Source organism: Nannobrachium achirus (genome assembly GCF_963921795.1).
Source record: "Nannobrachium achirus genome assembly, chromosome: 14".
Classification (NCBI taxonomy): Eukaryota; Metazoa; Chordata; class Actinopteri; order Myctophiformes; family Myctophidae; genus Nannobrachium; species Nannobrachium achirus.
This window is the reverse complement of record NC_137821.1, coordinates 24,241,696-24,255,715: the sequence shown is the minus strand read 5'-3', so window position 1 is coordinate 24,255,715 and position 14,020 is coordinate 24,241,696. Positions and strand designations below refer to the sequence as shown.

Genomic DNA, 14,020 nt, shown 5'->3' with positions numbered 1-14,020 from the left:
GAGTAATTCCATTGTGTTGGTGTGCCTGAGGACTTAACAGTAGAGCTCGGTTGCAGCATGTATCCAGCAGAGCTCTCAGGTCAGCCAGGTCGCACACCACACACAATAAACACACACTGCGTCTACAGTGGCAAGAGCCAGACAGCACTCTATGACCCCATCTATACGTTTAACAGCCCTCTTAAGTGTATGTACACATAAATATACGTATAGCACTGTATATCTGGTATCTATGTTAAGCTGTGGCCATGAATGCATCTTTAGTGTACCTGCCCCTGGCCGCTTGACAAGTGGGACGGCATTAGCTTTAATATCTTCACCTGGATATACGACTCGACATGATCTCGCTCAGATGAGCTGGTGTGTAATAAATGGCAGCGGGTTGTTTTTTTCTTATTTTATTTCAGCACGTCACTGTGTTGGCTTAGCGCATTAAAACCAACAGCCCTCATTAAGCTACCCTGTCTCACAGTAAACTGGATTTAATCAGGTTGTCTCCTTCATTTAACACACACAGGAGTGTGTGCAAGCATGCGCACCCACACACAAGCACACACAAGCACACACAAGCACGCACACAGTTGTTATACTTGGCGAGAGTAGCAGAGTTGCTCAGCCTGAACCCCAAAAGCCTAATACATCTCCCCTGGTCCAAAGGGGGATTCCCTCTCATGCTAGTGGTTAAGACGTTTTGGCTTCAGTGTACCTTCCCATGCGGGAGACCCGGGTTCGAATCTCGGGTGTTATGTTGGTGCCGTGACCCCGATCGGGTTTCCCGGTGGGGGGGTGAGATGTAGAAGAGAGAGTAGCTCAGTCTGAAGCCCAAAAGCATATCGTCGTTGTCGAAGCCATGCTGAAAACCTTGTATGTCCAAAACCGTTTGTTTTGCAGTTTTAATTTAAAAATGATCTAAACTAGTGAAAACAGCCGATCTACCGCGAGGCGTTGTGTGCTTGTGCTTGTTTTAACTACTTTTGTGCGATGGCCTTGTACGATGAAGCTGGCTTTACTTTGTGAAAGAACATACAAATTTGAAACTTGGAGATACGAGGGTTCCACCCGACAACTGCGATATACTGTATATCTCCCCTGGCCAAAGGGGGGGATTCCCGTTTGTCCTATAGCGGTAGCAATGATTACTAAAAGGATATATAGCTATTCAACTCTGCTAGGTGGAAACTGCATATGTCCAAAACTGTTACTTTGCAGGATAAAGATTCTATGTGATGCTTTGACGCTGTAGTATGATCTAGTAGGGCTTATATTATTATTATTGCCATAGGAATGCGACAAAACCAAAAAATATCCATGAATTTAAGTCTCCATGGGGTGAGTAATCAATAGATTTTTTTTTTGTGAACTTAAAGTATTTTTACTCAAGTCAAATATTGAATACAGGAATTTTACACTCTATTTCTACATTGTGGTACTGTATTGCTAGTGTTACTAAGTAAACAATCTGCATAATTCTTCCATCACTGGCACGTGTGCAGGCACGCACACACACAGACGCACACGCGCGCGCGCGCACGCTCTCACACACACACACACACACACACACACACACACACACACACACACACACACACACACACACACACACACACACACACACACACACACAAGCACACACACACACACGTGCCTAGAGAGAGATCAGTGTAGTGGAGTGTTTTAAGACCTTGCTGGTGTGCAGTCGGCAGTCACTGATGAAGTCTGCCACTCCCTTAGTGTTCCACAGCAGCTTGGTGAGGCCCGGCTGGAACTTCTTATCCAAGAAGCCCAAGCGCTCCCTGAACAGATCCAGCTCCGCCGCAGAGAGCGCCTCCATGATCCTGACACGCACACACCCACACGCAAACACGCACGCGCGCACACACACACACACACACACACACACACACACACACACACACACACACACACACACACACACACACACACACACACACACACACACACACACACACACACACACACACACACAGAGAGATTCAAGTAAATATTTGTGTTTGATGTCATTGAATAAGCACTGGGTTAGCTAACGCTATATAGTGAGTGCGTGTGTGTGTGTGTCTGTGTGTGTGTGTGTGTGTGTGTGTGTGTGTGTGTGTGTGTGGGCTTGCAATACTATCTTTGTGGGGACCTCATGTCCCCACAAAGATAGTACAATCGGAGGAAAAAACCTTGTGGGCACGAATTAATGTCCCCACAAGGTGTTTAGGGGTTAGGTTAAGGGTTAGGGTTAGGGTTAGGGTTAAAAATGAATGGAATGTCCCCAAAAGGTTAGTAGACTATGTGTAATGTCCCCACAAAGTAGCAATTGCAAACCTGTGTGTGTGTGTGTGTGTGTGTGTGTGTGTGTACAATATCTGTATACTCGCAAGGGCCAGAGGTCCACGCTAGCATAATAAGAACTTAAGAAATAGATGTTGTGTCGGCCAATTTTTTAAGAGGACTGTCAGCCTGTGAGAGAGGAAACGGCACACATTTCAACAACAGGAAATGTTTGACAGAGCCTTTATGACAAAACATCACGTTTGCGGCGACGGTGGCCTTTTCATCCCCCTCTCTCCACGTACAAACATCCCCCAGAGCAGAGCCACGTCACCGGCCTGACATACACCAGGCAGCCCCTCGTCCCCCCCCCCCCCTGCCCCCTCCACAGCTCTGGCACTGAGCAGTGTGCACGCACTTGACCTTCCATTCCACCGGGCCTCCGCCTGTGTTATGAGCATTAAGCATATGCATGACTGGCCAGACAAACGCTGATTCAGAAACGCACGCACGCACGCAATTTGTCCCCACACGTTTTATTCCCTGGATTGTACTATCTTTGTGGGGACATGAGGTCCCCACAAAGATAGCTTTGCAAGCCCACACACACACACACACACACACACACACACACACACACACACACACACACACACACACACACACACACACACACACACTTGTATTACTATACTTGTGAGGAGATCAAATCTAAAGCCTGAGTTATACTCTGGTGTAATGCAACGGACATAGACGATCTATAAACTCACAACGTGTTGCAGTGCAACGCGTTGTGAACTTGTACATCTGCTTTTTTCTTCTTTTTAGGGGGGGCACAACATTAAGTAATCAGACATAACTCTAAACCCAATCCCTAACCCTAACCTGTAAATGCTTAATCTTGAAATTGTTACTAATTATTTTCTATACATTTTTTTTTTATTATCTTCTGGACCAGGAAATATTACCTCACAATGTCTATTTCTCAAGTTCTGCTATACAGTACGTGTAGTGGCATACTGTGTGGCTCTCACAAGTATAGTATAACAAGCGTGCACTCACACACACTCACTCTCACTCTCTCTCACTCTCTCTCGCACACACACACACACACACACACACACACACACACACACGGTGCAAAAAGAGTTTGTTCTAATTTCTAGAGCTCAGTGTGCTGAGCTTAGCAGGGTTTCTCCCAGGATTACTGTTCAGCACTGCCATTTGCACCCGACCATCAGAGAGACACCGTGTGTGTGTGTGTGTGTGTGTGTGTGTGTGTGTGTGTGTGTGTGTGTGTGCGCGTGTGCATGCGTGCGTGAGAGTGCATGTGTGAGTGCTCAGTCGTTTGTCCTCTCTTGGGCAATTTTAGCATAAGGTCTATCTCAGCAAAACTCCCTATTTTGCCGTGTTCATAATTGATGTTCCGGCAACAATAGCCTAAATGCTAAGTAGTACAAAATAACATCAATGTGTTTGACACATGCTGTGACTAGGCATAAAAGCTTTTTTTTTCTTTCTTTTTTTGTACTTTAATCGTTATGTCCAGTGATTCTTCCCCACACATTGTACTGTTATCGTTTTATTTGCCGAGCTGCATATCCGGTACCACTTAAACCCTCTATAATTGGTCAAACGGACCTGTAAATAACATACTTGATACAGTCTCTCTACCAAATCTCCTTGCCAAAAAACAGACGATCTACAAGCTCACAACGCATCGCAACGCTTCTAGATCTGCTACTTTTTGGCAAATGTTCCGCCCCAGGATAATGGATGTTGGGGACATTTTGATTATCACGATAATATCTTAAATCTCATTTTTTTTGGCCACAATAATCGTGACATGAAATCTGCATCCCATCCCTATGTGTGTGTGTGTGAGACACAGTGTTGTTTTTTACAGCAAATTTTGATTTAAGTTTTAGTCATAGTCTTTTGAATAAAATGTCATTTAGTTTTAGTCATAATTTAGTCACCTGAAAAGTCTTAATTTTAGTCTAATTTTAGTCGACTAAATATCATAAGATTTTAGGCGACTAAATCTACAGTTGATTTAGTCAACTAAAATGTATTTTGGCAGGCCTTGATGGCATCGTAATGACTGATTTTACACTTGGTTTGTGCTCTGAAAATAGCCGATCTACAAGCTCACAACGCGTCGCGCTGCGACGCGTTGTGAGCTTGTAGATCTGCTATTTTTTTTTTTTTTTTTTTTTTTTTTTTTTATCCCACGATTTTTTTAACCCATTTTTTCACCCGGTGCCAATTGCCTAAGCTGTGATCCTGGGCTCTACTCTCCCTCTGCCAACCTGGGGAGGGCCCCGAACTGAGCTCATGCTTCCTTCAATGCATGAGGAGTGAGCAGGCCGCTTCTTATCACCTGACAGGGGGAGCTTCCCCGGTTGGACGGAGCGCGTGGAAGGAACACGTTATTCCAACCAGTTCCATTCCCCTCCATCAGGCGCCCTGGCTGGCCAGGGGGAGGCTTTATAGAGACCAGGATTACTGCATGTTTTTGTGAGGGTATCTACCCTAGGAGACACGGGGAGAACATGCAAACTCCACACAGAAAGGTCTGCTATTTTAAGCGCGCAACACCTGAGAGCAACCAAACATAAAATTACTTTCTTCTCCACTAGTCCCTCCCTAACGTTTTAGTCTAGTTTTTATTTTGTTGACGAAAATTGTCAATATATTTAGTCTTAGTCATCACAGCTTAGTTTTTATTTAGTTTTCGTCAGTGAAGAAAACCCAGTCGACAAACATTTTTTTGTCATAGTTTTAGTCGACGAAATCACCACTGGTGAGACACACAGACCTGTTGTAGTGGCTGACCAGCAGCAGCACGCTGCCCCGGAGGCCCTGCAGGTCCCGGCTGCGCTGGTAGATGGCAGACACGTAGTGGGGGATCTCAAACTGCAGCCGCTCCCAGTAATGGATCTCACAGAACATCTTCAGCAGATTCCTGGACCACAGCACGCCATCGCACGCACGCACACACGCACGCACGCACGCACACACACACACACGCACGCACGCACGCACGCACGCACGCACGCGCACATACACACACACACACACACACACATTTAATCATTTATTTATGTTCACATTTTACAAGAAAACATCTTGAACATAATTAAATACTGGTAGATGCACTCATCAAGTTCAGAATCTCTTTGATACTGTATGACTGACTAATCATAGTCTATGGATACAAGAAGCACCGTCTCCTCCATATATGGCGGCTGCCTATTATCACAGATATTGAGCAGAATTTTGCCAATGCTTTATTGGCTTTTGGCTTGGGAATTCCTGCCGTCTGCAAACCCCTTATGACTAATCTGTGGACATGGCCAAGGCTTCCAAATATAAACACAAGAAGTTTACAGTTGTACCCGAGTTGTTCAATCTCATTTTTGAGAAGTTGGTATTTTAGAACCTTAGCGCGCGCACACACACACACACACACACACACACACACACACACACACACACACACACACACACACACACACACACACACACACACACACACACACACACACACACACACACACACAACACACACACACACACACACACACACACACACACACACACACATTTGTATTACTATATTTTTGAGGACATAAAAAATGTACGACAGCATTGAAAATAGCAGAAAATTGCCAAAAAAATAAAAAAATGCGAAAATCTTTTGGGTGCGTGACATAATTATAAACCAGGCATAACTCTAACCCCAACCCACTTCTAAATCCCTTTTCATAACTCTTTAACCCCAACCTCAATCTTTTATTGGGGGAAAACCCCTCAAAACCCTGGCTGTGTTCTAGAATACATTTTTGTTCGAACACTAACTCCTCTCCTTCACATTTTCGTGTGCTCGGATCTATGCTTCTTTCTCAATCTTTTTCGATTTGTAAACCCTAATTCTACAAATCTTGGACCAGCCTGGGCTCCCCAGGCGTGGCAGAGGGAGAGCAGAAACTAGGTCTACAGCTAGCCTTGGGTATCCAAGCTTACTCATCTGCGAAGAGAAAAGCCTGGTTACGACCATAGGCTGATACAGCATAGAACGGTGCAACTTCCGCCGGGAGAATTTCACCGGATGTTATTGTTTTTTCACAGTGTGGTGTATTCCTCGCTGGCGAAAAAAAATCGGTTCTACTTCTCCCAAACCTTCAGTTGCGCTTGTAATAAACAATATCCAAACAAAAACATGGATTCTGACAAAGGACACCTATTAAGAGTGAGTTAAGAGCTACAATCTATTAGGTCTGTAAACAGACTGCAACGCATGCCGTACTGTAACTTCCGCCGTTAACCGCAGCACTTCCGCCACTTCCGGTGTCTACAGGTTCATGCCATTCACATCGCATATTGTGCCCAGGGTGGTCTACAGCTACAGGCAGTTGGCACTGGGTGAAAAAATGGGTTACAAAATTGTGGTCTAACCCATTTAGAACGGGTACACATTTTGTGTATCATTATGTTATGCTTTAACTATTGAAAAATAGCAGATATACAAGCTCACAGCGCGGCACCGAGTGCCGCGCTGCGAGCTTGTAGATCTGCTATTTTTGAAAAAGCGTGAAAATTAGAATTTTGACCCGATTCTATAAGTGTCTTTTGAATCCTTCTAAGATTTTTTGAAAAACCTATGTTTCTATGTCAGCAATCTGGCCAGCCATTGTCAAAGAAAAGGTCCATTTCACTTCAACTGGGGCTCAGATAGTCTGTTCTTGAGAGACTACTATGTCAGTGGTTCTCAAACCTTTTCATGTGAAGGACCCCCAAAATGATATGTATTTGGCCACGGACCCCCCCATCTCAAAGTATTTAGTTCCAGGGACCACCCAGAAGTGAGTTACAAACGTACGCTTTGAAAATACATATATTCAAAGATTTGCACACATTTTCACGACTTTTTTCAAAAATAGCAGATCTACAAGCTCGCAGCGCGGCACTCGGTGCCGCGCTGTGAGCTTGTATATCTGCTATTTTTCACTGGTTAAAGCAGTCAATAATCCTAGGCCTAAATGGGCTAATGATATATATATATTAAAAAAAAACATACATTTCTCTTGTGAGGACCAGGAAAATCGTCCTCATAACGTCTCCTTCTCAACTTCTACTATACTTGTGGGGACATTTAGCCCTCACAACAAGGATAGTGATACAAGTACACACACAGACACACACACACAATGCATCATGTGGAGTGTGTTTGTGCAGCCTCTGGACAGTGAGAGACATGGGAGACAAAGTCTCTGGCTGTGTTTGGAGTGTCTCTGTCCGTCCTGTGTGGCCGTCGTCGAGCGGCTTAACCAATAGAACATGCAGCAACGAGACACAGTGTACACAGCGGTATGTCTTCACTCAATGGCTTTGCGTGTGTCCGACTGTGAGAACATCCGCATGGTCGCTAACATTACGAGTGCATGACCTCACAAATGGCTTTTGGAGTGTATACAAAAGCACTCCCAGCATAAATACCAAATGCAGGCACACGTCCGGGTCTCTCTCCGCGCGTGCGTGCGTGCGTGTGTGTGTGTGCGCGCGTGCACGGCGGTGCGTGTCTGATATCAATTTGCATGTGGAATCTGAAGCCACCATTAATGTGTTTGTGATTATGACTTCATGCAGTTCCACTCTCGACCTGCCGTCCCCATTACGGCCAAAATCTCATCCAAAGCTTCAAACATGTTCTACTTTCTACAGTACATCTGTTGAAATTTGAAACGATTTTCAAAAACGGTTATCATAACAACAAGATCATTCCGGGAACAAGGGGCTATTTTATTGAACATTGTGCAAAAAGTTTAAACTTAAAACGCTGCATAGCCTACATTGGTCACTTTGGAAGGAAACCCCCACACGCACATTGTTTCAGGCTGTGTGTGTGTGTGTGTGTGTGTGTGTGTGTGTGTGTGTGTGTGTGTGTGCGTGCGTGCGTGCGTGCGTGCGTGCGTGCGTGCGTGCGTGCGTGCGTGCATTTGTGCGTGCGTGCGTGCGTGCATTTGCGCGTGCGTGCGTTTTACAGACATTTTATCAAGTATATAAAAAAAAACAAAAAAAAAACAGTTGAACCCATTTAGGCCTAGAATTATTTTATGTTTTAACTATTGAAAAATAGCAGATCTACAAGCTCAGAGCGCGGCACCGAGTGCTTCGCTGCAAGCTTGTAGATCTGCTATTTTTGAAAAATGTAATATATCTTTTTAAAAGCGAACATTTGTATCTCAAATATTTGCTTCTGGGTGGTCCCTGGAACAACATATTTTGAGATTGGGGGGGTCCGTGGCCAAATACATGTAATTTTGGGGGTCCTTGACATGAAAAAGTTTGAGAACCACTGATTTAGAGGAAGGATTTAGAAGACATTTATAGAATCGGGTCAAAAATGTTCAAAGACTTGCAAAAAAAAAATAGCAGATTTACAAGCTCACAGCGCGGCACAGAGTGCCGCGCTGTGAGCTTGTATATCTGCTATTTTTTAATAGTTAAAGCACAAAATAACGGTTAAAGCGTTTCAAATCTAAAAGGGTTAAGTGGTAGAGGCTTCGGGGCCTCCTTGCGGCACACACACACCAACGCCAACCCACCTGTCGAAGTTGACGTCCAGCATGGCGCGGTTGTCCCTGCAGCGCACCATGAGCGGGCGCTCCAGCCGGCCCTGGCTCTGGCTGTCCAGGCCCTCCTTCCACTGGTGGTAGGACCTCCTCACCAGCTCCTCCAGCACCTGGGCCAGCTGGCTGTAGGCCAGCCTCACCTCGTCCTCCCTGACCGTCTTGGGCAGGAAGCGGGCCTCTCGGATCACCTGGCGGGGAGAGAGAGGGGGTGGGGGAGGTGAGGTTAAAGGCATTCCGACAAATCAATGTGCCCGTACACACACACACAAATGTGTCTTTATTGTGATAATAGCAGATCTACATGCTCACAATGCCTCGCAACGCAAGGCGTTGTGAGCATGTAGATCGGCTATTTTCACAATTTCTACCTCTAATATTTGAAAATTTGGCCAATGTTTAATTTGTCATTTTAGAGGTATTAAAAAGTCCTTAAATTGTCACTTTAGAAATGTGCAGATACCCTCTATACACTTAAACGTTATGTCGGTTTGTTTACTGTTGAGTGATAAAACAACGTTGCACATTAAGTTCATACACACACACACAAATGTGTCTGTGACAAAGACTTGGTCTTGTCCGTGTCAAAAAAAAAAACAATATTGTCTTTTTTTTACACACCAAGACCCGTCTGTTGATCTCAGGCACATCACTGAAGATGTGTCCCAGACTAGTGTATCTATTATTCACTGAATGTCAAGTCTCAAGGTTTTCTTCAGAATATGTATAACACATATTCCGGCATTATGACACTCAGAGCGTATAAATCTTAATGGAACCAAATTGACCCTTACGGGTCCAACACTCTCAGGGTTACAGACCTGTTAAGGTCATTCAGAGCTAACTCTTTGTGTTTCTGGTAATATTATTGTCTGCTCATATAAAATATTTATTTTGACAAAAATGTCCACCACAAGCCAGCATGGCGATGATTCCTGACACCGACTTGAGAGTGTACACATGGAAACTAATGGACCCGTGAGGGTCCATTTGGTTAGTGCTACAGTCAGTGCTACTGTCAAAAGAGATAAAATGTAATATTCCTTCTTTATCGATGCAGTTCTGGAAATAACGGCGGCTGAACATTTTAGCATTCCATAGATTTATTCTAGCAATCGTTCTAGATTGATTCAACAAAATGTTCTTTATGCTGCATGAAATTCCTGAACGACAAGAAATCACTTAAGTATCTGATACCTTGGGAGTGAATTTACAAACTCAAAACATGATAGTAGTCAGGGGCGTCAATTGGGTATGGCAGGGGTATGCAGCTGCCATACCCTGGGCCCAGGGGGGAACATAAAAGTTACTTTTAAATATAAATCCATGAATGTCCCTTAGAGATAGGGTGAGAAGTTCAATCACCCGAGAGAGACTTGGAGTAGAACCGCTGCTCCTTAACTTGGAAAGGAGTCAGCTTAGGTGGTTCGGGCATCTAGTACGGATGCCCCCCGAGCGCCTTCCTAGGAAGGTCCTCGATGCACGTCCCACTGGGAGGAGACCCCGTGGCAGACCTAAGACCAGATGGAAGGATTATATCTCCAGACTGGCATGGGAACGCCTTGGTATACTCCCAGAGGGAGTGGAGGAAGTTGCGCAGGATAAGGAAATCTGGAAGTCTCAGTTGGAGCTGTTACCCCCGCGACCCGATTCCGGATAAGCGGTTGAAGATGGATGGATGGATGGATGGAATGTCTCTTTGTCTGTGTGCTGGTTATTATGTTGTTAAATTACAGTAAAATAACTACAAATGCAAAATTTAACAAAATGGTCACTTTAACAAAGTATTATAATTATATCCTCCACACCATACAAAATGGTATATTCCCAGGTTCCACAGGTCAGCTGCACAGGTGCAATTCATTATTGTTAATTGTGGCACGTTTACTACTAATGCCTAAACTGTACTATATTATGCCAAGTTTGGGGGGGGGGGGGGGTACTTAAAATAAATAAATGTATCATGCCTGTATTGTTTCCTATCCATTGTAGTTATGTTCCTTAATTTGTAGTAATGTGATGATCCTGTTTTAGCTGTTTTATCTCTCCATCAAAGATCTGTGATGTATTACCACGGAAAGAGAGAGAAAATCCCAGGCCTCGCCACTAGAAAGGGCGCGCATTTCGCCTAAGCGGGCGCAGTTTGACGTCACAGCTCGTGAACGTCCAATGATCCCTGTTGCTAGATCTCAGGAGAGTGAGTCAGACATCAAACAAAGTTCAACACATATAACTGGACAAAACGTAGCTTGTGAAGAACGGGTCCAATATTTACTTCAGTGACCATGGGGTGGAAAGAATCTGTCATAATCTGTGCACACGTTCGCTTCTGCCATTGGAATTCATAGGCTCACTATTCACAACTTTTGTCTGTCTCCACCCTGTGCCAATTAATAATGATGATCTTCTCCATCCAATCGTGTTGATTGTCAGTTATGTACACCTGACTTGTGTCCTGTTATCTTGTGTGTGTGTGTGTGTGTGTGTGCGTGCGTGCGTGTGTGTGTGCGCGTGCGTGCGTGCGTGCGTGCGTGTGTGTGTGTGCGCGCGCCCGTGTGCATGCGTGCGTGTGTGTGTTTTCAAACCATTATGTCTGAGTGAGTACTTGTTTGCCCTCTGTCTGCGATTCTGAGCTCCAATCGGAATTCTGTTCTGCTTAGTCTTACATATTTATCTTGTACCAGCCTCCGGAGTTTCATGTTTGCCTGCCCCTGTTTTTTGGTTTCTTGTTCTATGTTAACCATTAGAACGGGTACACATTTTGTGTATCATTATTTTATGCTTTAACTATTGAAAAATAGCAGATATACAAGCTCACAGCGCGGCACCGAGTGCCGCGCTGCGAGCTTGTAGATCTGCTATTTTTAAAAAATCTTGAAAATTAGAATTATTACCCGATTCTATAAGTGTCTTTTGAATCCTTCTAAGATTTTTGAAAAAAAAACTACGTTTCTATGTCAGCAATCTGGCCAGCCATCGTCAAAGAAAAGGTCCTTTTCACTTAACTGGAGCTCAGTTAGTCTGTTCTTGAGAGACTACTATGTCAGTGGTTCTCAAACCTTTTCATGTGAAGGACCCCAAAAGGATATTTATTAGGCCACGGACCCCCATTTCAAAATATTTTGTTCCAGGGACCACCCAGAAGCAAAATTTGAGTTACAAACGTTCGCTCTAAAAATACATATATTCAAAGATTTGCACAGATTTTCATGACTTTTCCCAAAATAGCAGATCTACAAGCTCGCAGCGCGGCACTCGGTGCCGCGCTGTGAGCTTGTATATCTGCTATTTTTCAATAGTTTAAAGCAGTCAATAATCCTAGGCCCTAAATGGGTTAAATAAAACCCTGACTCTGCCTGTGCTCATCCTGCAGGTGGTCCACTCCACTCCATGAAAGTTTTAAGGCCCAGAAAACAGTGAGACATTTATTATGTTCCCACCTCAGTCACTGAAGGCCAGTGTAGGAGAAAGTGTGGTGGTGGGAGAATGAGTGGTGGTCAAAATGATTTGATAATAAAGCATTGACAGCGCAAGAAGAAGAGCTTTTTTACAAAACACAGTAAAGTGTTGTTTCTCAAACAATGGGTCGGGGCCAATTGTGGGTTGTGGATTTTTGTGGATCACGAGTAGATCACGAGCCCCCCTTTTTATAATGTATTCATACATTCAATAGAAATTCAAACACATTTTCAAAATAATTGCATAAATGAAATTAACTCATTCAATGCCTTTTCAAGATGGCCGCCAAGTACCAGGATGCCACGTTCCTAAATTTCTAGTGCACGGATCAATTTTTAGTGCACGGATTGTGCCACGGATCATGCCTAGATCATGCACCATTATGTGTAATACTTTTTCACAGCTTTCAAACAAAAATATCCGCTTTGAAATCCGTTCAGGCATTCATGAGATAGAAGCCTTCAAAGTCAAACAAAACAAACAAACATGGCTGCCATTTTGAAAGATGTGTTTGTTATGGGGCTAAACATGCAATTTTGCGATTGCGATCATGCCTAATACATTTTAGGCATTTTTGGATTTTTTTTTTTTTTTTTTCCAAAATGGCTGCCAACTCGGGAAACTCGGGCCGTGGCATCCTGGGGGTACTGAAATAACTCGGGAAACTCGGTCCTGGCATTTAATGAGTTAAAACTATTCAAAGATATTCCATCAGATACCCAGGGCAGGGATCTCCATATATGGGCATAAACAGGTGACATCAGTGATGTCAGATACCCAGAGCAGGGATCTCCATATATGGGCATAAAAGGGATTGTATCCCAGATTATGCCATGTTAGGAGAACCACACTAACAGAATCCACAGATGGCCAAGGTAGATGGCGTGACATCGTTGCTTTTCGCCCTTAGGCGTCTTAATGGTATTATGTGAAATCAATTATCCCTAAACCAAAAATATTCTGTCTGTAAAATGTGCTGTCGTTTTGGTTGCATGATGCTAAAATATTAATCTACCAGGGTATTTATTTCTACAGTTCTGTGAAGAACGCAAGTAGGTCATGAAAAAACAGAATCCATCAGCTCTGCACCGTTGTGCATACAATACGATGATTCAGTCCTCAATGATTCATATGGGATGTTGGGATCGTATATTGAAAGCGGACATGCTCCCAGCGTGCAGAGAGCATGAACTCATTGATTTTATGGGAGCATGTTGAAAGCGGATACGCTCCGCATGCGGCGAATGGAAAAACACGTTATTACCACAACCAACGCTGCGCTGGGAAGAATTTGCACCGATGTGAAAACTTTCCCATCACGGCAGGAAGAGACTGTGGGGAAGGGAAGGGATGTTAACCACACGATGGAACCCTTCCTGTGTCGAGGTGTCAATCATGGGGGGTTGGGTAGGTACTGAAGATCCCTTTTGAATTTGAATCCTGAAAAGTAACAGCTTTTTTACATAATGTGGTTTCCACCCGACAGATCTGTTTGATAGTTATGTTTGATGATATCACGATTTAACAATTCAATACAGAAAAAAATATGTTAACCATATTGACCTTGGTGCCCGTATTTACAAATGTACTTAATTTGCCCAAAATAGGAACCGCGGGGTTAGTGCTGTCCCAAGTCTGCACGTAGTTTT

The 14,020-nt window shown here is 44.0% G+C and overlaps 1 protein-coding gene across 1 annotated transcript in view; it reads right to left on the bottom strand.

Moving 5' to 3' along the window:
• dnah2 (dynein, axonemal, heavy chain 2) overlaps positions 1–14,020 on the bottom strand; it is a gene marked incomplete at both ends in the record, with an annotated part of 552,347 nt that overhangs the window by 427,430 nt on the left and 110,897 nt on the right. Inside the window, 3 exon segments of the mRNA XM_080741500.1 lie at positions 1,682–1,835; positions 5,099–5,245; positions 8,889–9,103. Of these exon segments, the coding sequence (XP_080597626.1) occupies positions 1,682–1,835; positions 5,099–5,245; positions 8,889–9,103 (516 nt within the window).